The 20736-nt window shown below is 49.2% G+C and overlaps 1 protein-coding gene across 1 annotated transcript in view; it reads left to right on the top strand.

Annotated features, from left to right (window-relative positions):
- LOC308158796 (chromodomain-helicase-DNA-binding protein 4-like) overlaps window positions 1–20122 on the top strand; it is a 44004-nt gene extending 23882 nt beyond the window's left edge. The window contains 22 exon segments of the mRNA XM_080532497.1: window positions 324–455; window positions 806–923; window positions 1682–1899; window positions 2671–2812; window positions 3529–3606; window positions 3609–3808; window positions 5131–5320; window positions 10329–10418; window positions 10629–10720; window positions 11474–11607; window positions 12270–12414; window positions 12871–13048; window positions 13631–13690; window positions 14232–14341; window positions 15194–15464; window positions 15965–16027; window positions 16298–16459; window positions 16797–16905; window positions 17232–17364; window positions 18134–18329; window positions 18961–19124; window positions 19873–20122. Of these exon segments, the coding sequence (XP_080388623.1) occupies window positions 324–455; window positions 806–923; window positions 1682–1899; window positions 2671–2812; window positions 3529–3606; window positions 3609–3808; window positions 5131–5320; window positions 10329–10418; window positions 10629–10720; window positions 11474–11607; window positions 12270–12414; window positions 12871–13048; window positions 13631–13690; window positions 14232–14341; window positions 15194–15464; window positions 15965–16027; window positions 16298–16459; window positions 16797–16905; window positions 17232–17364; window positions 18134–18329; window positions 18961–19124; window positions 19873–19896 (3009 nt within the window). The 3' untranslated portion in view covers window positions 19897–20122.
- The last annotated feature ends 614 nt before the right edge of the window (window positions 20123–20736 follow it).

Raw genomic sequence — 20736 nt, 5'->3', positions numbered from 1 at the left:
AGAGTTCTAAAAAAATAAGTCTGGATTTTCCTTTAGTAACGTTGATGGAATACCCCCCCCAGTTTTATGATGCTGTTGTAACTCTATTTTAACAAACGTTGCGTGCGTGCGAGAGCGTGTGAGTGTATGAATTAGTGTGTGTGGGGGGTGTGTGTGTGTGTGTGTGTGTATGAGAGTGAGAGTGAGGGAGAGGATTTTCCTTTAGCAACATTGATGGAATACCCCCCCAGTTTTAGGCTGATGTACGTATGCAACTCTTTTTTAACAAACGTCGTACTTGTCACCGAACCGGATACTGACTGCTGATTGGTCCCCCATAACAGGAAGCCCCTAAGATGCCCAACGGCATGTACGACGGCGGCGCCCTGACCAAGGCTGCTGGGAAGCTCACGCTGCTGTGCAAGATGATGAGGAAGCTGAAGGACGGAGGCCACAGAGTCCTCATCTTCTCCCAGGTACACACACACACACACACTATATATACACACACACACACACACACACACACACACAGAGAGAGAGTCCTCATCTTCTCCCAGGTACACACACACACACACTATATACACACACACACACACACACTATATACACACACACACACACACACACACACACACACACACACACACACACACACAGAGAGAGTCCTCATCTTCTCTCTGGTACACACACACACACACACACACACACCCAGTCCCCATCTTCTCTCAGGTAACACACACACACACACACACACAACACAACCACTATGAAGAATAAACTGACGCGGCGGCCCTGACTTCCTGTTGTTGACTTCCTGTCCCAGATGACCAAGATGCTGGACCTGCTGGAGGACTTCCTGGAGAACGAGGGCTACAAGTACGAACGTATAGACGGAGGAATCACTGGAGGCATGAGGCAGGAGGCCATCGACCGCTTCAACGGTGAGACACGCACACACACACACACACAGTCCTCATCTTCTCTCAGGAAACACACGCACACACGTAGCTGTGCTGGTTTGACTGTTGTTGTGGTCCTCTGTGGCTCAGTTGGTAGAGCATGGTGCTAACAGCGCTTAGCTTGTGGGTTCAATTCCTGCTGGGACCATATATACAGGAAAATGCATACACTCACTGCCATAATAATAATAACTTTTATTTGCACAGCACTTTTCCTGCAAACGTTGCAGCTCAAAGTGCTTTAATCTTTATATAATCATCATTTAATCATTTAGTCATTTAAAGGCAATATTAAAAAGATGGGTTTTTAGTCTTGACTTGAACATATGTGCTGAGGTTGTATCCCTAATGTAAACTGGCAGTGCATTCCAATGGAAGTCACTTTGGATGAAAGCATCAGCTAAATGGCATATATTATTATCACTATTTGCTCTTCTATTTAGATGCTAAACTGCATTTCGTTGTCTAGTACTTGTACTCTGCAATGACAATTAAGTTGAATCTAATCTAATGTTGTTGTTGTTGACTAATGTTGTTATTGTTGACGAATGTTGTTGTTGTTATTGTTGACGAATGTTATTGTTGACGAATGTTGTTGTTGTTATTGGTGACTAATGTTATTGTTGACTAATGTTGGTGTTGTTGACTAATTGTTGATGAATGTTGTTGTTATTGAAAACAAAGACATCAATCTTGATTAGAAACTTGTTGACTGATGTTGTTGCTGGCCTCCTCCACAGCGCCGGGGGCGGTCCAGTTTGCCTTCCTGCTGTCGACGCGTGCGGGGGGGCTGGGCATCAACCTGGCCACGGCCGACACCGTGGTGATCTACGACTCCGACTGGAACCCCCACAACGACATCCAGGCCTTCAGCCGCGCCCACCGCATAGGACAGAACAAGAAGGTCATGATCTACCGCTTCGTCACCAAGGCCTCTGTGGAGGAGAGGATCACACAGGTACACACACACAGCATAAACAGTCACCTGGAGAAACACCTGGTCTCGCACACACACACACACACACACACACACACACACACACCATAAACAGTTATCTGAAACACCTCGTCACACACACACATTAACAACACACAAACAACTCTCTCCCCCCCTCTTCTCTCTCCCTCTCTCCCTCTCTCTTCTCTCTCTCCCCCCCTCTCTCTCCCCCTCTCTCTCCCCCCCTCTCCTCTCTCCCCCCCTCTCTCTCTCCCCCTCCCTCCTCTCTCTCTCTCCCCCCCCCTCTCTCTCACTCTCTCTCTCTCTCCCCCTCCCTCCTCTCTCTCTCCCCCTCCCTCCTCTCTCCCTCCCCCCCTCCCTCCTCTCTCTCTCTCTCCCCCCCTCTCTCTCCCCCTCCTCTCTCTCTCTCCCCCCCTCTCTCTCTCCCCCTCCCTCCTCTCTCCCCCCCTCCCTCCTCTCTCTCTCTCTCCCCCCCCTCTCTCCCTCTCTCTCTCTCCCCCTCCCTCCTCTCTCTCCCCCTCCCTCCTCTCTCTCTCTCCCCCCCTCCCTCCTCTCTCTCTCTCTCCCCCCCCCTCTCTCCCCCTCCTCTCTCTCTCTCCCCCCTCTCTCTCTCCCCCTCCCTCCTCTCTCCCCCCCCTCCCTCCTCTCTCTCTCTCTCCCCCCCCCCTCTCTCTCCCCCCCCTCTCTCTCTCTCTCTCTCCCCCTCCCTCCTCTCTCTCCTCTCTCCCCCTCCCTCCTCTCTCTCTCTCTCTCCCCCCCCTCTCTCTCCAGGTGGCCAAGAAGAAGATGATGCTGACCCACCTGGTGGTGCGGCCCGGCCTGGGCTCTAAGACCGGCTCCATGTCCAAACAGGAGCTGGACGACATCCTCAAGTTCGGCACGGAGGAGCTGTTCAAGGACGAGCTGGGGGAGGGTGAGGCATCACACCATAACGCCACGTCTTATTTTTTTACTTAGTTTTATTTCAGTTTCAGCAACTTACGTACGATCATATCCACAATTTTGTGTACTGTTTTTTTGTCTCATGTATGGTTTATAGACATTTTAAAGGTGATGATGAGTGGCGTTTTAACGTTAACAGCGGAATTTGACCCTGAGATATACTTTATAAAAAAGACCTTTTTATAAACAAGGGTTAGGGTTCGTCAGGGGAGAGGCCAGATATCTGGTTTTGAATTCTCAACAGCCTCCCCTGGGTGGTAGTGTTTAACTGGTTCTAACTGGTCCTAACTGGTCCTAACTGGTCCCTGACTGATCCTAACTGGTCCTAACTGGTCCTAACTGGTCCCCAACTGGTTCTAACTGGTTCTAACCGGTCCCTGTGGTCCCTGACTGATCCTAACTGGTTCTAACTGGTTCTAACTGGTTCTAACTGGTTCCTAACTGCTCCTAACTGCTCCTAACTGCTCCTAACTGCTCCTAACTGCTCCTAACTGGTTCTAACTGGTTCTAACTGGTTCTAACTGGTTCTAACTGGTCCTAACTGGTTCTAACCGGTTCTAACTGCTCCTAACTGGTTCCTAACTGGTCCCTGTGGTCCCTGACTGGTTGTAACTGGTCCTAACCCGTCCCTGTGGTCCCTGACTGGTTGTAACTGGTCCTAACCGGTCCCTGTGGTGGTGTCTTTAGGGGGGGAGAAGGAGGATGACAGCAGCGTGATCCACTATGACGACAAGGCCATAGACAGGCTTCTGGTTGTAACTGGTCCTAACCGGTCCCTGTGGTGGTGTCTTTAGGGGGGGAGAAGGAGGATGACAGCAGCGTGATCCACTATGACGACAAGGCCATAGACAGGCTTCTGGACCGGAACCAGCAGATTGAGACGGAGGACACGGAGATCCAGAGCATGAACGAGTACCTCAGCTCCTTCAAGGTGGCGCAGTACGTGGTGAAGGACGAGGAGGAGGCGGTGAGTCTGGTGGGGGGAGGGGGGGGTGGTGGGTGTGTAGGGGGTGGTGGGTGTGTAGGGGGGGGGCGGTGGTGAGTGTGTAGGGGGAGGGGGTGGTGGGTGTGTAGGAGGGGGGCGGTGGTGAGTGTGTAGGGGGAGGGGGGGGTGGGTGTGTAGGGGGGGGGTCATCAAGCAAGAATAGTTTGAATAGGTTTTCATGGTTTGATGTAGCCTAATGTTTAGTAATATCAGTATTGTTTACACTATAGGCTATATATACAGGTGCTGGTCATATAATTAGAATATCATCAAAAAGTTGATTTATTTCAGTAATTCCATTCAAAAAGTGAAACTTGTATAATGTATACATTCATGTGTACATCGCTTAAAGCGGGGTACACACATAAGGAATTTCAAAATCTTAACAGAAATCTTATCTGAGACAGACCCCACACATGAAGAAACAAAATCTTGGATTTGAACAGCCTTGATCGTGTTGTGTGTGGTGTGCGCGAATTTCCCCATTTCAGCACCCCACAGACATAAAGATTTTCGTTACGACAGACTCCAAACTCTCTAGTCTCGTTCCCCACGCTTCTTGATTGGCGAGCAGGGTTGCCAGATGGGAATGACATTTTCCACCCTAACCACAGTCTAAAACCGCTAATTTCACCAAACAATCTGGCAACCCTATGGTTTCTGGTCGGAAGTATTGAACGCATTTCACATTTACGATTGCCGGCCACGCCCATTTTCCGAGCAGGTTGCCGGGAGAGTTGATTGCACAATTGAAGAGAAGTGACTCTTAACACACCTCACACCACAGGATTTTGTTATAGGAAAATGTTAAGAGCCATCTGATAACCGGGCGTTTTCTGTTGTTTTCAGACATCCGAAAATCCTTATGTGTGTACCCCGCATTAGAGGATAAGACTTGAGACTTGGGGGTTAAGACTTGAGACTTGGAGGTTAAGACTTGAGACTTGGAGGTTGAGACTTGAGGATGAGACTTGGAGGTTGAGACTTGAAGGTTTTAAGACTTGAGACTTGGAGGTTAAGACTTGAGACTTGAAGGTTAAGACTTGAGACTTGAAGGTTAAGACTTGAGACTTGGAGGTTAAGACTTGAGACTTGGAGGTTAAGACTTGAGACTTGGAGGATAAGACTTGAGACTTGGAGGATAAGACTTGAGACTTGGAGGTTTTAAGACTTGAGACTTGGAGGTTGAGACTTGAGACTTGGATGTTAAGACTTGAGACTTGGAGGTTAAGACTTGAGACTTGCTTGTGACTTACTCCCACCTCTGGTTACTGAGCCTGTGTGTGTCTCCCCCCCCCCTATAGGAGGACGAGGTCCAGAGGGAGGTGATTAAGCAGGAGGAGAGCGTGGACCCAGACTACTGGGAGAAGCTGCTTCGGCACCACTACGAGCAGCAGCAGGAGGACCTGGCCCGCAACCTGGGGAAGGGCAAGAGGATCCGGAAGCAGGTCAACTACAACGACGGCTCGCAGGAGGACCGCAGCAGCCGCAGGGGTAACTACACTACTGTATACTCTATACGCAGGGGTAACTACTCTATACTCTATACTCTATACGCAGGGGTAACTACTCTATACTCTATACTCTATACGCAGGGGTAACTACACTACACTCTATACTCTATACGCAGGGGTAACTACACTACACTCTATACGCAGGGGTAACTACACTACACTCTATACGCAGGGGTAACTACACTATACTCTATACGCAGGGGTAACTACTCTATACTCTATACGCAGGGGTAACTACTCTATACTCTATACGCAGGGGTAACTACACTACACTCTATACTCTATACGCAGGGGTAACTACACTATACTCTATACGCAGGGGTAACTACTCTATACTCTATACGCAGGGGTAACTACACTATACTCTATACGCAGGGGTAACTACTCTATACTCTATACGCAGGGGTAACTACACTACACTCTATACTCTATACGCAGGGGTAACTACACTATACTCTATACGCAGGGGTAACTACTCTATACTCTATACGCAGGGGTAACTACTCTATACTCTATACGCAGGGGTAACTACACTATACTCTATACGCAGGGGTAACTACTCTATACTCTATACGCAGGGGTAACTACACTACACTCTATACTCTATACGCAGGGGAAACTACTCTATACTCTATACTCTATACGCAGGGGTAACTACACTATACTCTATACGCAGGGGTAACTACACTACACTCTATACTCTATACGCAGGGGTAACTACACTATACTCTATACTCTATACGCAGGGGTAACTACTCTATACTCTATACACAGGGGTAACTACTCTATACTCTATACGCAGGGGTAACTACACTACACTCTATACTCTATACGCAGGGGTAACTACTCTACTCTATACGCAGGGGTAACTACTCTATACTCTATACTCTATACGCAGGGGTAACTACACTATACTCTATACGCAGGGGTAACTACTCTATACTCTATACGCAGGGGTAACTACACTACACTCTATACTCTATACGCAGGGGTAACTACACTATACTCTATACTCTATACGCAGGGGTAACTACTCTATACTCTATACTCTATACGCAGGGGTAACTACACTATACTCTATACTCTATACGCAGGGGTAACTACACTATACTCTATACGCAGGGGTAACTACACTATACTCTATACGCAGGGGTAACTACACTATACTCTATACTCTATACGCAGGGGTAACTACACTATACTCTATACTCTATACGCAGGGGTAACTACACTATACTCTATACGCAGGGGTAACTACTCTATACTCTATACGCAGGGGTAACTACACTACACTCTATACTCTATACGCAGGGGTAACTACACTATACTCTATACTCTATACGCAGGGGTAACTACTCTATACTCTATACTCTATACGCAGGGGTAACTACACTATACTCTATACGCAGGGGTAACTACACTATACTCTATACGCAGGGGTAACTACTCTATACTCTATACGCAGGGGTAACTACTCTATACTCTATACGCAGGGGTAACTACACTATACTCTATACGCAGGGGTAACTACACTATACTCTATACGCAGGGGTAACTACACTATACTCTATACTCTATACGCAGGGGTAACTACACTATACTCTATACGCAGGGGTAACTACTCTATACTCTATACTCTATACGCAGGGGTAACTACACTATACTCTATACTCTATACGCAGGGGTAACTACACTATACTCTATACTCTATACGCAGGGGTAACTACTCTATACTCTATACTCTATACGCAGGGGTAACTACACTATACTCTATACTCTATACGCAGGGGTAACTACACTACACTATACTCTATACACAGGGGTAACTACACTATACTCTATACTCTATACGCAGGGGTAACTACACTATACTCTATACTCTATACGCAGGGGTAACTACACTACACTATACTCTATACACAGGGGTAACTACACTATACTCTATACTCTATACGCAGGGGTAACTACACTACACTCTATACTCTATACGCAGGGGTAACTACTCTATACTCTATACGCAGGGGTAACTACACTATACTCTATACGCAGGGGTAACTACACTATACTCTATACGCAGGGGTAACTACTCTATACTCTATACGCAGGGGTAACTACTCTATACTCTATACTCTATACGCAGGGGTAACTACTCTATACTCTATACTCTATACGCAGGGGTAACTACACTACACTCTATACGCAGGGGTAACTACTCTATACTCTATACTCTATACGCAGGGGTAACTACTCTATACTCTATACGCAGGGGTAACTACACTACACTCTATACTCTATACGCAGGGGTAACTACTCTATACTCTATACGCAGGGGTAACTACTCTATACTCTATACGCAGGGGTAACTACTCTATACTCTATACTCTATACGCAGGGGTAACTACTCTATACTCTATACGCAGGGGTAACTACTCTATACTCTATACGCAGGGGTAACTACTCTATACTCTATACGCAGGGGTAACTACACTACACTCTATACTCTATACGCAGGGGTAACTACTCTATACTCTATACGCAGGGGTAACTACTCTATACTCTATACGCAGGGGTAACTACTCTATACTCTATACGCAGGGGTAACTACTCTATACTCTATACGCAGGGGTAACTACTCTATACTCTATACGCAGGGGTAACTACTCTATACTCTATACTCTATACGCAGGGGTAACTACTCTATACTCTATACGCAGGGGTAACTACTCTATACTCTATACTCTATACGCAGGGGTAACTACACTATACTCTATACTCTATACGCAGGGGTAACTACTCTATACTCTATACGCAGGGGTAACTACTCTATACTCTATACGCAGGGGTAACTACTCTATACTCTATACGCAGGGGTAACTACACTATACTCTATACGCAGGGGTAACTACTCTATACTCTATACTCTATACGCAGGGGTAACTACTCTATACTCTATACTCTATACGCAGGGGTAACTACTCTATACTCTATACTCTATACGCAGGGGTAACTACTCTATACTCTATACTCTATACGCAGGGGTAACTACTCTATACTCTATACTCTATACGCAGGGGTAACTACACTACACTCTATACTCTATACGCAGGGGTAACTACACTACACTCTATACTCTATACGCAGGGGTAACTACTCTATACTCTATACTCTATACGCAGGGGTAACTACTCTATACTCTATACTCTATACGCAGGGGTAACTACTCTATACTCTATACTCTATACGCAGGGGTAACTACTCTATACTCTATACTCTATACGCAGGGGTAACTACTCTATACTCTATACTCTATACGCAGGGGTAACTACTCTATACTCTATACTCTATACGCAGGGGTAACTACTCTATACTCTATACTCTATACGCAGGGGTAACTACTCTATACTCTATACTCTATACGCAGGGGTAACTACACTACACTCTATACTCTATACGCAGGGGTAACTACACTACACTCTATACTCTATACGCAGGGGTAACTACTCTATACTCTATACTCTATACGCAGGGGTAACTACTCTATACTCTATACGCAGGGGTAACTACTCTATACTCTATACTCTATACGCAGGGGTAACTACTCTATACTCTATACGCAGGGGTAACTACTCTATACTCTATACGCAGGGGTAACTACTCTATACTCTATACGCAGGGGTAACTACACTACACTCTATACTCTATACGCAGGGGTAACTACACTATACTCTATACGCAGGGGTAACTACTCTATACTCTATACGCAGGGGTAACTACTCTATACTCTATACGCAGGGGTAACTACTCTATACTCTATACGCAGGGGTAACTACACTACACTCTATACGCAGGGGTAACTACTCTATACTCTATACGCAGGGGTAACTACACTACACTCTATACTCTATATGCAGGGGTAACTACACTATACTCTATACGCAGGGGTAACTACTCTATACTCTATACGCAGGGGTAACTACTCTATACTCTATACGCAGGGGTAACTACTCTATACTCTATACGCAGGGGTAACTACTCTATACTCTATACGCAGGGGTAACTACTCTATACTCTATACGCAGGGGTAACTACTCTATACTCTATACGCAGGGGTAACTACTCTATACTCTATACGCAGGGGTAACTACTCTATACTCTATACGCAGGGGTAACTACACTATACTCTATACTCTATACGCAGGGGTAACTACACTACACTCTATACTCTATACGCAGGGGTAACTACTCTATACTCTATACGCAGGGGTAACTACTCTATACTCTATACGCAGGGGTAACTACTCTATACTCTATACGCAGGGGTAACTACACTACACTCTATACTCTATACGCAGGGGTAACTACACTATACTCTATACTCTATACGCAGGGGAAACTACTCTATACTCTATACGCAGGGGTAACTACTCTATACGCAGGGGTAACTACACTACACTCTATACTCTATACGCAGGGGTAACTACTCTATACTCTATACGCAGGGGTAACTACTCTATACTCTATACGCAGGGGAAACTACTCTATACTCTATACGCAGGGGTAACTACTCTATACTCTATACGCAGGGGTAACTACTCTATACTCTATACGCAGGGGTAACTACACTATACTCTATACTCTATAGGCAGCCGCAGGGGTAACTAGACCCACCTGTGTAGCTATACTCACCTGTGTGTGTGGTGTGTGGAGGATGAAGGTGTGTGTGTGAGAGCGTGTGAGAGAGGCATGAAGGTGTGTGTGTGTGTGTGGTGTGTTGAGGATGACGGTGTGTGTGTGTGTGTGTGTGTGTGTGTGTAGGATGAAGGTGTGTGTGTGTGTGTGAGAGGCATGAAGGTGTGTGTGTGTGTGTGTGAGAAGCATGGTGAAATGTGCATGGATGTGTGTGATCATTGTCTCCTCTCCCCATAAATGTTGTTCCTGGTCGTGACCAGATCGTGACCTGGCTAACCTCTCTGTCCCGCCCCACACAGCTGATTGGCAGGATGACCAGTCTGACGGCCAATCAGATTACTCCGTGGTGTCGGAGGAGGGAGACGAGGACTTTGACGAGCGGGCGGAAGGTAAGAAGCTCTCCTCCAGCTGTGTGTGTGTGTGTGTGTGTGTGTGTGTGTGTGTGTCAGGTTGAAGTATTCTGTGTGTGTGAGAGGAAAGTTAAGGTGTGTGTGTGAGAGTGTAAAGCTAAGCCGTGTGTGTGTAACATTAACACGTGGGGGTGTGTGTATGTTAATGTATGTGTGTGTAACATTAACGTGTGTGTGTGTGTGTTCCAGTGAACTCCCGCAGGCCGAACAGGAAGGGCCTCAGGAACGACAGAGACAAGCCGCTGCCCCCCCTGCTGGCCAGAGTGGGAGGCAACATAGAGGTGAGACCCCTACATGGACTGACTTAAGCCCAATTTATACTTCTGCGTCGAATTTACGCGCGGCTACGCCGTAGCCTACACAAGGGCTCTCCCAGTTTATAGTTCTGCATTGGTCGGTCTGCGTCGCGTTGGTCGGTGTACTCATAGCGGCATAATATCGATTTTTTCTTGTTGTAAAGAAAATGTCTAATGCATTGAAATGACATTAAACTAAGATAATAAGATGGTTATCATAATTTTTCAAATCTTTATTAATAAGTAATTATTAATTACTTATTAATTATTATTATTAATTAATGCTTCCGCATTTTGGCCTACGAGAGAGTCGGAATCATGTCGGAATCATGTGACTACCAAGCGGACCAATCACAGTTCTTACGGTCTGCGTAGGTGTGCCGCGTGGTTACATTTTTGGAGAGGTGCGCGTGAGTCTACGCCGTAGGTTTTACACAGAAGTATAAATTGGGCTTTATATGGCGCCTTTATCCAAAGCGCTTTACAACGGCCTCTCATTCACCCATTCACACACACATTCACACACACATTCACACACCAAGCTACCATGCAAGGCGCCGGCCCGCTCACTGGGAGCAATTTGAGGTTCAGTGTCTTGCCCAAGGACACTTCGACATGTGGCCAGCCGGGGCTCGAACCGCCGATCTGCCAACCTTGCGATCTTTCGACGGCGGCCCCTACACACACACTCACACCCCCCCCCCCCCCCCCCCCTCTCTGCCCCCCCTCCCTCCCCAGGTGCTGGGCTTCAACGCGCGGCAGAGGAAGGCCTTCCTGAATGCAGTGATGCGTTATGGGATGCCGCCCCAGGACGCTTTCACCACCCAGTGGCTGGTCAGGGACCTGCGGGGCAAGTCTGAGAAGGAGTTCAAGTAAGAGAGACACAAAGTTACCTCTGTTACCATGGTTACCTCCCCTGTTACCCCTGTTAGCATGGTTACCTCCTCTGTTACCTCTGTTACCTTGGTTACCTCCCCTGTTACCTCTGTTACCATGGTTACCTCCCCTGTTACCTCCTCTGTTACCATGGTTACCTCCTCTGTTACCTCTGTTACCTTGGTTACCGCTGTTACCTTGGTGTGGTTGTGGTGGTTGTTGTGTAGATTCTGATGCTAGATTGCTAGTTTGCTATTGCTAGTTGTCTTTCCATTGGTAACTCTCTCTCTCTCTCTCTCTCACTCTCTCCCCCCCCGCCTTCCTTCTCTCTCTCTGTCTCCCTCTCTGTCTGTCTCTCTCTCTCTTTCTTCCTGTCTCTCTCTCTCTTCCTGTCTCTCACTCTCTTCCTGTCTGTCTCTCTCTCTCTCTTCCTGTCTCTCTCTCTGTCTGTCTGTCTGTCTGTCTCTCTCTCTCTCTCTCACTCTCTCTCTCACTCTCTCTTCATGTCTGTCTCTCTCTCTGTCTCTCTCTCTCTCTCTGTCTGTCTCTCTCTCTTCCTCTCTGTCCGTCTCTCTCTCCCTCTTCCTGTCTCTCACTCTCTCTCTCCCCCCCTCCTCTCTCTCTCTCCTCCCTCCCCTCTCCCCTCCCCCCCCTCCAGGGCGTATGTGTCTCTCTTCATGAGACACCTGTGTGAGCCCGGGGCGGACGGGGCCGAGACCTTCGCCGACGGCGTGCCCAGGGAGGGGTTGTCACGGCAACACGTCCTCACGCGCATCGGCGTGATGTCACTGATACGCAAGAAGGTGAGGCTCCGCCGCCCCCCTGTAGTGGGACGAGATGATGACACACACACACACACTCACACACTCAGACCTGAGAGCTCTATTGGGCTGATATGCTAGCAGAAGACCTGAGAGCTCTATTGGGCTGATATGCTAGCAGAAGACCTGAGAGCTCTATTGGGCTGATATGCTAGCAGAAGACCTGAGAGCTCTATTGGGCTGATATGCTAGCAGAAGACCTGAGAGCTCTGTTGGGCTGATATGCTAGCAGAAGACCTGAGAGCTCTGTTGGGCTGATATGCTAGCCGAAGACCTGAGAGCTCTGTTGGGCTGATATGCTAGCAGAAGGTCTTTCAGATATTCTGGTGCTGTGCCAGTGAGAGCTTTAGAAACAAGCAGAAGGATCTTGAAATCTATTCTGAACTTGTTAGCGTATGTGTGAGAGCGAGCTCTCTGACCTGTGACCCCCCCCCCCAGGTGCAGGAGTTTGAGCATGTGAACGGTCAGTGGTCCATGCCCTGGATGATGGAGCTGGAGGAGAGTAAGAAGGCGGCGGCCATCGCTGCTGCGGCCGCCCAGGCCCACCCAGACTCCCCAGGGAAGACCTCCTCCACCTCCACCCCCTCAGACACGCAGCCCAACACCCCCGCCACAGGTAACCAACACCCCCCTTCCTGTCTGTCTGTCTCCCTCCCTGTCTCTCTCTTCCTGTCTCCCTCTCTCTCTGTCTGTCTCCCTCCCTGTCTCTGTCTCTCTGTCTCTCTCTTCCTGTCTCCCTCTTTCTGTCTCTCTCTCTCTTCCTGTCTCCCTCTCTTTCTGTCTCCCTCTCTCTCTCTTTTCCTTTCTCTCTCTCTCTTCCTGTCTCCTTCTCTCTCTCTCTCTCTCCCCCTGTGTCTCTCACTCTCTGTGTCTGTCTTCCTCTCTCTCTCTCTCCCTCTCTGTCTGTCTGTCTCCCTCTCTCTCTCTCTCCCCCCCCCCTCTGTTTCTTCTCCTTTTCAGAACCTCTCCACTCTCTCCATCATCGGTTTACACACTCACACGCACACACACACACTACAAATGTTTGACTTGTTGACAGTCACTGGTGACGACCTGCTGCTGTCTCAGGCTCCTCCCCCCCCCCGCCTCTGTGACCTTTCACCCCTGTGTCAGCTTCCTGCTTCCTGCCCCAGCAGTAACACTCCCAGTAACCCCTCCACCTCCTCCCCCCTCCCCCCTCTGCTCTCACCCACCCCAGCCCCCAAAACGCCCTCCACCGGCACACCCGCAGACACGCAGCCCAACACACCCGCCCCAGGTAACACCCCCCCCCCACACACACACACACACGCCTGTCTCTCTGTCTGATGTCTGTACATGTCAAGATGTTTTTAGAGGTGGAGGAAGAGCTGGGCTTAACATGGTGATGATGATGAAGATGATGATTGTGGTGGTGGTGATGATTGTGGTGGTGGTGATGAAGATGATGATTGTGGTGGTGGTGATGAAGATGATGATTGTGGTGGTGGTGGTGATGAAGATGATGATTGTGGTGATGAAGATGATGATTGTGGTGGTGGTGATGATGATGATTGTTGTGGTGATGATGATGATTGTGGTGGTGATGAAGATGATGATTATGGTGGTGATGATGATGATTGTGGTGGTGATGAAGATGATGATTGTGGTGGTGATGATTGTGGTGATGATGATGATTGTGGTGGTGATGATGATTATGGTGGTGATGATGATGATTGTGGTGGTGATGAAGATGATGATTGTGGTGAAGATGATGATTGTGGTGGTGATGAAGATGATGATTATGGTGATGATGATGATGATGATCTTTCCCCTTGCAGACGAAGCCTCTAAGATGGAGGAGAGTGGGAAGGAGGGAGAGAAAGAGGGGAAGAAGGAGGGAGAGGTAGAAAAGGAGTCCAAGGAGCCCAGCAAGACAGACGACCCAGAGGTACATCCCATAATGACACCTCCTCCCGGTCTCCCCCAGTTACGCTTAACGACACCCCTGGTTTCCCCTTTACTCAACACAGAGATGAAAGAAATCAGTTGATTAAATCTACCGTTTTTTAATCTGAGGTTTACACTTTTTTAAATGTTTATCTTTTTTAAAATGGCGGCGTCTCGTTCTAAAACCTACCGGTTCTCTTTCTATTTTGGTCTTTAATTCTGTTCTGCATCCTCCTCTTCTCCCCTCCTCTGTCCATCCTCCTCCCCTCCTCCTCTTCTCCCCTCCTCTGTCCATCCTCCTCCCCTCCTCCTCTTCTCCCCTCCTCTGTTCATCCTCTCTTCATCCTCCTCTTCTCCCCTCTTCATCCCCCTCCTCTGTCCATCCTCCTCCCCTCCTCCTCTTCATCCTCCTCTGTTCATCCTCCCCTCCTCCTCTTCATCCTCCTCTTCTCCCCTCCTCTGTTCATCCTCCCCTCCTCCTCTTCATCCTCCTCTTCTCCCCTCTTCATCCCCCTCCTCTGTTCATCCTCCTCCCCTCCTCCTCTTCATCCTCCTCTTCTCCCCTCTTCATCCCCCTCCTCTGTCCATCCTCCTCCCCTCCTCCTCTTCATCCTCCTCTTCTCCCCTCCTCTGTTCATCCTCCCCTCCTCCTCTTCTCCCCTCCTCTGTTCATCCTCTCTTCATCCTCCTCTTCTCCCCTCCTCTGTTCATCCTCCCCTCCTCCTCTTCATCCTCCTCTTCATCCCCCTCCTCCCCTCCTCCTCTTCATCCTCCTCTTCTCTCCTCCTCTTCATCCTCCTCTCCTCCTCCCCCCCTCCTCCATTCCTCCTCTCCTCCCCCTGCCCTCCTCCAGATCATAGCCATCCCTGACGATGATGAGAAGACTCCCTCGCCCAAAAAGGAGGAGAAGAAGGAGGGAGGAGGAGAGAAGGAGGAGGAGCCCATGGAGACGGACAAGCCCGCCCCGGGGGAGGGGGGAGAGAAGGAGGGAGGAGGGGAGAAGGAGAAGGAGAAGGAGAAGGAGGTAGAGACAGCAGACAAGGCCGTGGGCGGAGGAGAGGAGACCAAGTCTCCGGCGGAGGCCAAGGCAGCAGAGGTCAAAACGGAAGATTCCGAGGCCAAAGGTGAAAGTTCAACCCTGAGGTCACCTGATGTGAACAGTAACACATCTCTTCCTGTATCTCTCTGTCTCTCTCTGTGTCGCTCTGTCTCTCTGTCTCTCTCTCTCTGTCTCTGTCTCTCTCTCTCTGTCTCTCTCTCTGTCTCCCTCTCTCTCTGTCTCCCTCTCTCTCTGTCTCTCTCTCTCTCTCTCTGTCTGTCTCTATTCCTGTCTCTCTCTCTGTCTCTCTCTCTCTGTCTCCCTCTTTCTCTGTCTCTCTCTTCCTGTCTCTCTCTCTGTCTCACCCCCCTCCTTCCTTTCCTCTCTCTCTCTCTGTCTCTCTCCATCTCACATCTGATTCAAAATGGCTGATTTAAAAGAGCTGAAGATGCTGAATGTTGATGAATGTAGTTTTACACTTTAGGTTCAGTTCTGTTTCTGCCTGCCACTTAGAGGTGTTTCTATTGTCTCTGTTCTAACGCCTCTCTTTCTCTCTCTCTCTCCCCCCTCCCTCTGGATGGACAGAAGACAAGAAGGAGGAGAAGACAGAGAAGATGGACATCACTCCTGCTGTAGAGGAGAAGAAAGGTAGCGCGCTCTCTCTCTCTCCCCCTCCCTCCCCCCCTCTCTCTCTCTCTCCCCCTCCCTCTCTCTCTCTCTCCCCCCCTCTCTCTCTCTCTCCCTCCCCCTCTCTCTCTCTCTCCCTCCCCCTCTCTCTTTCTCTCTCTCTCTCTCCTCCCCCTCTCTCTCTCTCTCTCAGTTGCGACACGATACCTCTCAGTATTGTTGCTCTCGCCCTCCTAACTCCATTTCTCTCTCTCCCCCTCTCTCTCTCTCCCTCCCTCCCCCCCTCCGCAGAGCAAAAGGAGGAGAAGGATGGTGTGAAGGAGGAGGCGTCCAAGCTGCAGAACGGGGAGAGCAGGGACGTGGTGGTGGTGGGCTCGGTGGCGGGGGTCAGCGAGGAGAAGAGGAAGGCTAAGACCAGGTTCATGTTCAACATCGCTGACGGAGGATTCACAGGTAGGACACAGGACATTAACTTTTTTTTACTTGCCGGGTTAGGGTTTGTTGATCGTGGAGATACACTAGACATATTGCACATACCTACATATATGTAGCAATCAGGCAACCGGTTAATGTCGAACCCTGCACACACACACACATACACACGTTTCCATACACGCACACACGTTTACACACACACACGTTCATATACACACAAACACATTTCCATACACACACACATGTTTACATACACACACACACACGTTTACATACACACACCTTTATACATGCATACATTCACTGGTCATGTCTGTGGCAGAGTAAATAATCTCTCTCTCCCCCCCCCCCGCAGAGCTTCACTCCTTGTGGCAGAACGAGGAGCGGGCAGCGACCGTCACCAAGAAGACCAACGAGATCTGGCACCGTCGCCATGACTACTGGCTGCTGGCCGGCATCATACAGTATCCTTACATCTCTGCCTCCCCTGGTTCAGACCCATGTTGGCTCCCTGTTGTAAGGAACCAGTCAACAAAACAGTCAGTCAGGTCATAAACCAGTCTACTAGTCCATAAACCAGTCAGCTAGTCCATAAACCAGTCAGCTAGTCCATAAACCAGTCAGCTAGTCCATAAACCAGTCATAAACCGGCGCCTCGCATGGTAGCTTGTCGCCATTGGTGTGTGAATGTGTGTGTGAATGAGAGGCCGTTGTAAAGCGCTTTGGATAAAGGCATAGCTATATAAGTGCAGTCCATTTGGTGTTGTCCCTTGACTCTGGCGCCCCCTAGACACGGCTACGCACGCTGGCAGGACATCCAGAACGACGTGAAGTACGCCATCCTCAACGAGCCCTTCAAGGGAGAGATGAACCGAGGGAACTTCCTGGAAATCAAGAACAAGTTCCTGGCCAGGAGGTTTAAGGTACGTACCCCCCTCCCCCCCCAGCCTGTCGTCCCTCTCTCTGAGCCATCCTGGAGCGCAGTAGACAACAGAGATTCCCTCTGTCTCTCTGCCCTCCAAGACGACTTCTACAGGGTTCCCACGGGTCCTTGAAATCCTTGAAAGTTTGTGAATTTGAGGAAAAAGAAATCAAGGTCTTAAAAGTTTTTGAAAGTAGACATGGGTCATTGAAAGTGCTTGAATTCCCCCCCCCTCTCTCTCTCTCTCTCACTCTCTCTAAAAATATATATATTAAAAAATGTTTTACTTAGCTCGTCAACTAGTTCTGTCTCAAACTATGCCGTGTTGGGTCCTTGAATTTGAGGGAGTTGAGTCTTGAAAGTCCTTGAAAGGTGCTTGAGTCTGATGTTTCAGAAATGTGGGAACCCTGCTGTTAGATTAGAAGTGCTGACTAAGACAACGACATGTCGTCAGTTCAGTCTTCAGTCTTGAACAAACATGGAGCCTTGAGCACAACACTACACCTGTCACCCAAAACTAACCCTCTCTCTCTCCTCCCCTCTCTCTCCTCTCCTCCTCCACCTCCCTCTCTCCTCTCCTCTCTCCACCTCCTCCCCTCTCTCCCCCTCCTCTCCTCCCTCTCTCCCCTCTCTCCTCTCCTCCACCTCCCTCTCTCCTCTCTCCTCCATCTCCACCTCCTCCCCTCTCTCTTCCCCCTCTCTCCTCTCCTCCACCTCCCTCTCTCCTCTCTCTTCCCCCTCCTCTCTCCCTCTCCTCCCCTCCCCCCCAGCTCTTGGAGCAGGCCCTGGTGATCGAGGAGCAGCTGCGCCGGGCGGCGTACCTGAACATGTCGGAGGACCCGTCCCACCCCTCCATGGCCCTGAACACGCGCTTCTCTGAGGTGGAGTGTCTGGCCGAGTCCCACCAGCACCTCAGCAAAGAGTCCATGTCGGGCAACAAGCCCGCCAACGCCGTCCTGCACAAAGGTAAGCTAGCTAGCGTAGCTGCTAAACGTAGCTAGCGTCGCTGCTAATGCCTACCTGCACAAAGGTAGATAGCATTACTGCTAAAGCTGTCTTGTTAAAGGTAGCTAGCGTCGCTGCTGCTAACTCGGTCCTCCTGCTAAAGGTAGCTAGCGATGCTGCTGCTAACTCCGTCCTCCTGCTAAAGGTAGCTAGCTAGCGTTACTGCTGCTAATGCTGTCCTCCTGCTAAAGGTAGCTAGCGTTGCTGCTAACTCCGTCCTCCTGCTAAAGGTAGCTAGCGTAATAAAAGAGCCCCCTCTTTACAATGCTCAAGCTGCTATTTACACACAACGACCACTAGTTGTCCGCTTGTAAATTAGCCTGCTTCCTACACAGAAAAACAGCAAAATAGCTTCATACAAGCTTATCTTGATGTGATTTTGAAAATGTAAGGATACTGGGTGGTAGAACGCACATATCTAGGAAAAGTCATGAAAGGAGGGTCCTGAAATGTGTGCAAAGATATAACATTTTTCCTCTCTCTCTCTCTCTCTCCTATCTCTCTCTCTCTCCTCTCTCTCCTATCTCTCCCTCCTCTCTACCTCCCTCCTCTCTCTCTCTCTCCCTCTCTCCCTCCCTTCTCTATCTCCCAGTTCTTAAACAGCTGGAGGAGCTGCTAAGTGACATGAAGGCGGATGTCACCCGTCTCCCAGCAACCATCGCCCGGATACCACCTGTCGCCGTGAGGCTTCAGATGTCAGAGAGGAACATCCTCAGTCGCCTCGCCAGCAGAGGCCCCGACACACAGAGTCAACAGGTACTAGAGACCAGCAGGGGCCAGTAGAGACCAGTAGAGACCGACACACAGAGTCAACAGGTACTAGAGACCAGTAGAGGCCAGTAGAGGCCAGTAGAGACCAGACACACAGAGTCAACAGGTACTAGAGGCCAGTAGAGGCCAGTAGAGACCAGACACACAGAGTCAACAGGTACTAGAGACCAGTAGAGACCAGTAGAGACCAGTAGAGACCAGTAGAGACCAGTAGAGACCAGTAGAGACCAGTAGAGACCAGTAGAGACCAGTAGAGACCAGTAGAGACCAGTAGAGACCAGTAGAGACCAGTAGAGACCAGTAGAGACCAGTAGAGACCAGTAGAGACCAGTAGAGACCAGTAGAGACCAGTAGAGGCCAGTAGAGGCCAGTAGAGACCAGTAGAGGGCAGTGGAGGATCAGTAGAGGCCCAGATACAGTCAACAGGTACTAGAGGCTACTGGAGGCCAGTAGGGGGCAGTAGAGACCCAGTAGAGGACAGTAGACACTACAAGAGGCCAGTAGAGGTCACTAGAGGCCCATACATACACAGTCAACATGTACTAGAGACCAGTAGAGGCCCAGTAGAGGGCAGTGGAGGACCAGTAGAGGACCAGTAGAGGACCAGTCACAGTTAACAGGTAGTAGAGGCTACTGGAGGCCAGTAGGGGGCAGCAGAGGCCCACACACACACACAGAGTCAACAGGTAAACAAGGCTGATGTCTAACTCTGTCCTCTCTTCTTCTTCTGCAGCAGCAGATGTCACAACAACAGTAGCCTGGCTCAGGCTTGCCCTCGTGATCCCGCCCCCCGCGCCTCACCTCTACATTCCTGATTGGCCCAGCTAAGACCACCTGCTCAAGCTTGAAGCCACGCCCCCTTACCTATATATATGGACTTGCAGAGTTTCTATAGGCTGACACCCGTGGAGGCTGTGGAAATAAAAGCTATTTTATTTGTTCTTTTCCTTTTTTCAATTTCTTTATTAATATTATTGATATAATGTTATTATGATGTTTTTTGGGACCTAAATAAACATGTAATAAAGCATTGTTGTTTGTTCTGTATCGGTTGGGTTGGTTGCGTAACTGGAGGATGTGTGAGCTAGCTACGAGCTAGCTAGGCTAATTTCACAATTTTGGGAATTTCGTCAACTGAACGGACGCTGCGCTGTGTTGATCGGCGACCTTTTGTACGATATCATGTTTTGATATTTTATTTTATCCGAAGTACCTGACTCTTCTCCTGGCGTTTCACAGTGGAGGAGTTGTTGTATGTGACATCCACTCGTCTGGAGCGAGACGGAACTTTCTCATCTTGGATCTTAAGATTCTTTTTTTCCATCTCTCTCCACTCCTCTCTTCTCCCTCCTCTCCTCCACCTCTCTCTATCCTCCACCTCTCCTCCACCTCTCTCTCTCCTCCGCCTCTCCTCTCTCCTCCACCTCCCTCTCTCCTTTCCTCTCCTCTCCTCCACCTGCCTCTCTCCTCCACCTCTCTCTCTCCCCTCCGCCTCTCCTCTCTCTTCCCCCTCCCCTCTCTCCTCCACCTCCCTCTCTCCTCTCCCTCTCCTCTCCCTCTCTCTCCTCTAGCTCCCTCTCTTCTCCCCTCCCCTCCC

This window comes from Nansenia antarctica (genome assembly GCF_963989245.1).
Source record: "Nansenia antarctica genome assembly, chromosome: 5".
Taxonomy (NCBI): domain Eukaryota; kingdom Metazoa; phylum Chordata; class Actinopteri; order Argentiniformes; family Microstomatidae; genus Nansenia; species Nansenia antarctica.
The sequence above is the reverse complement of the archived record's forward strand: the minus strand, read 5'-3'. Positions and strand labels throughout refer to the sequence as shown.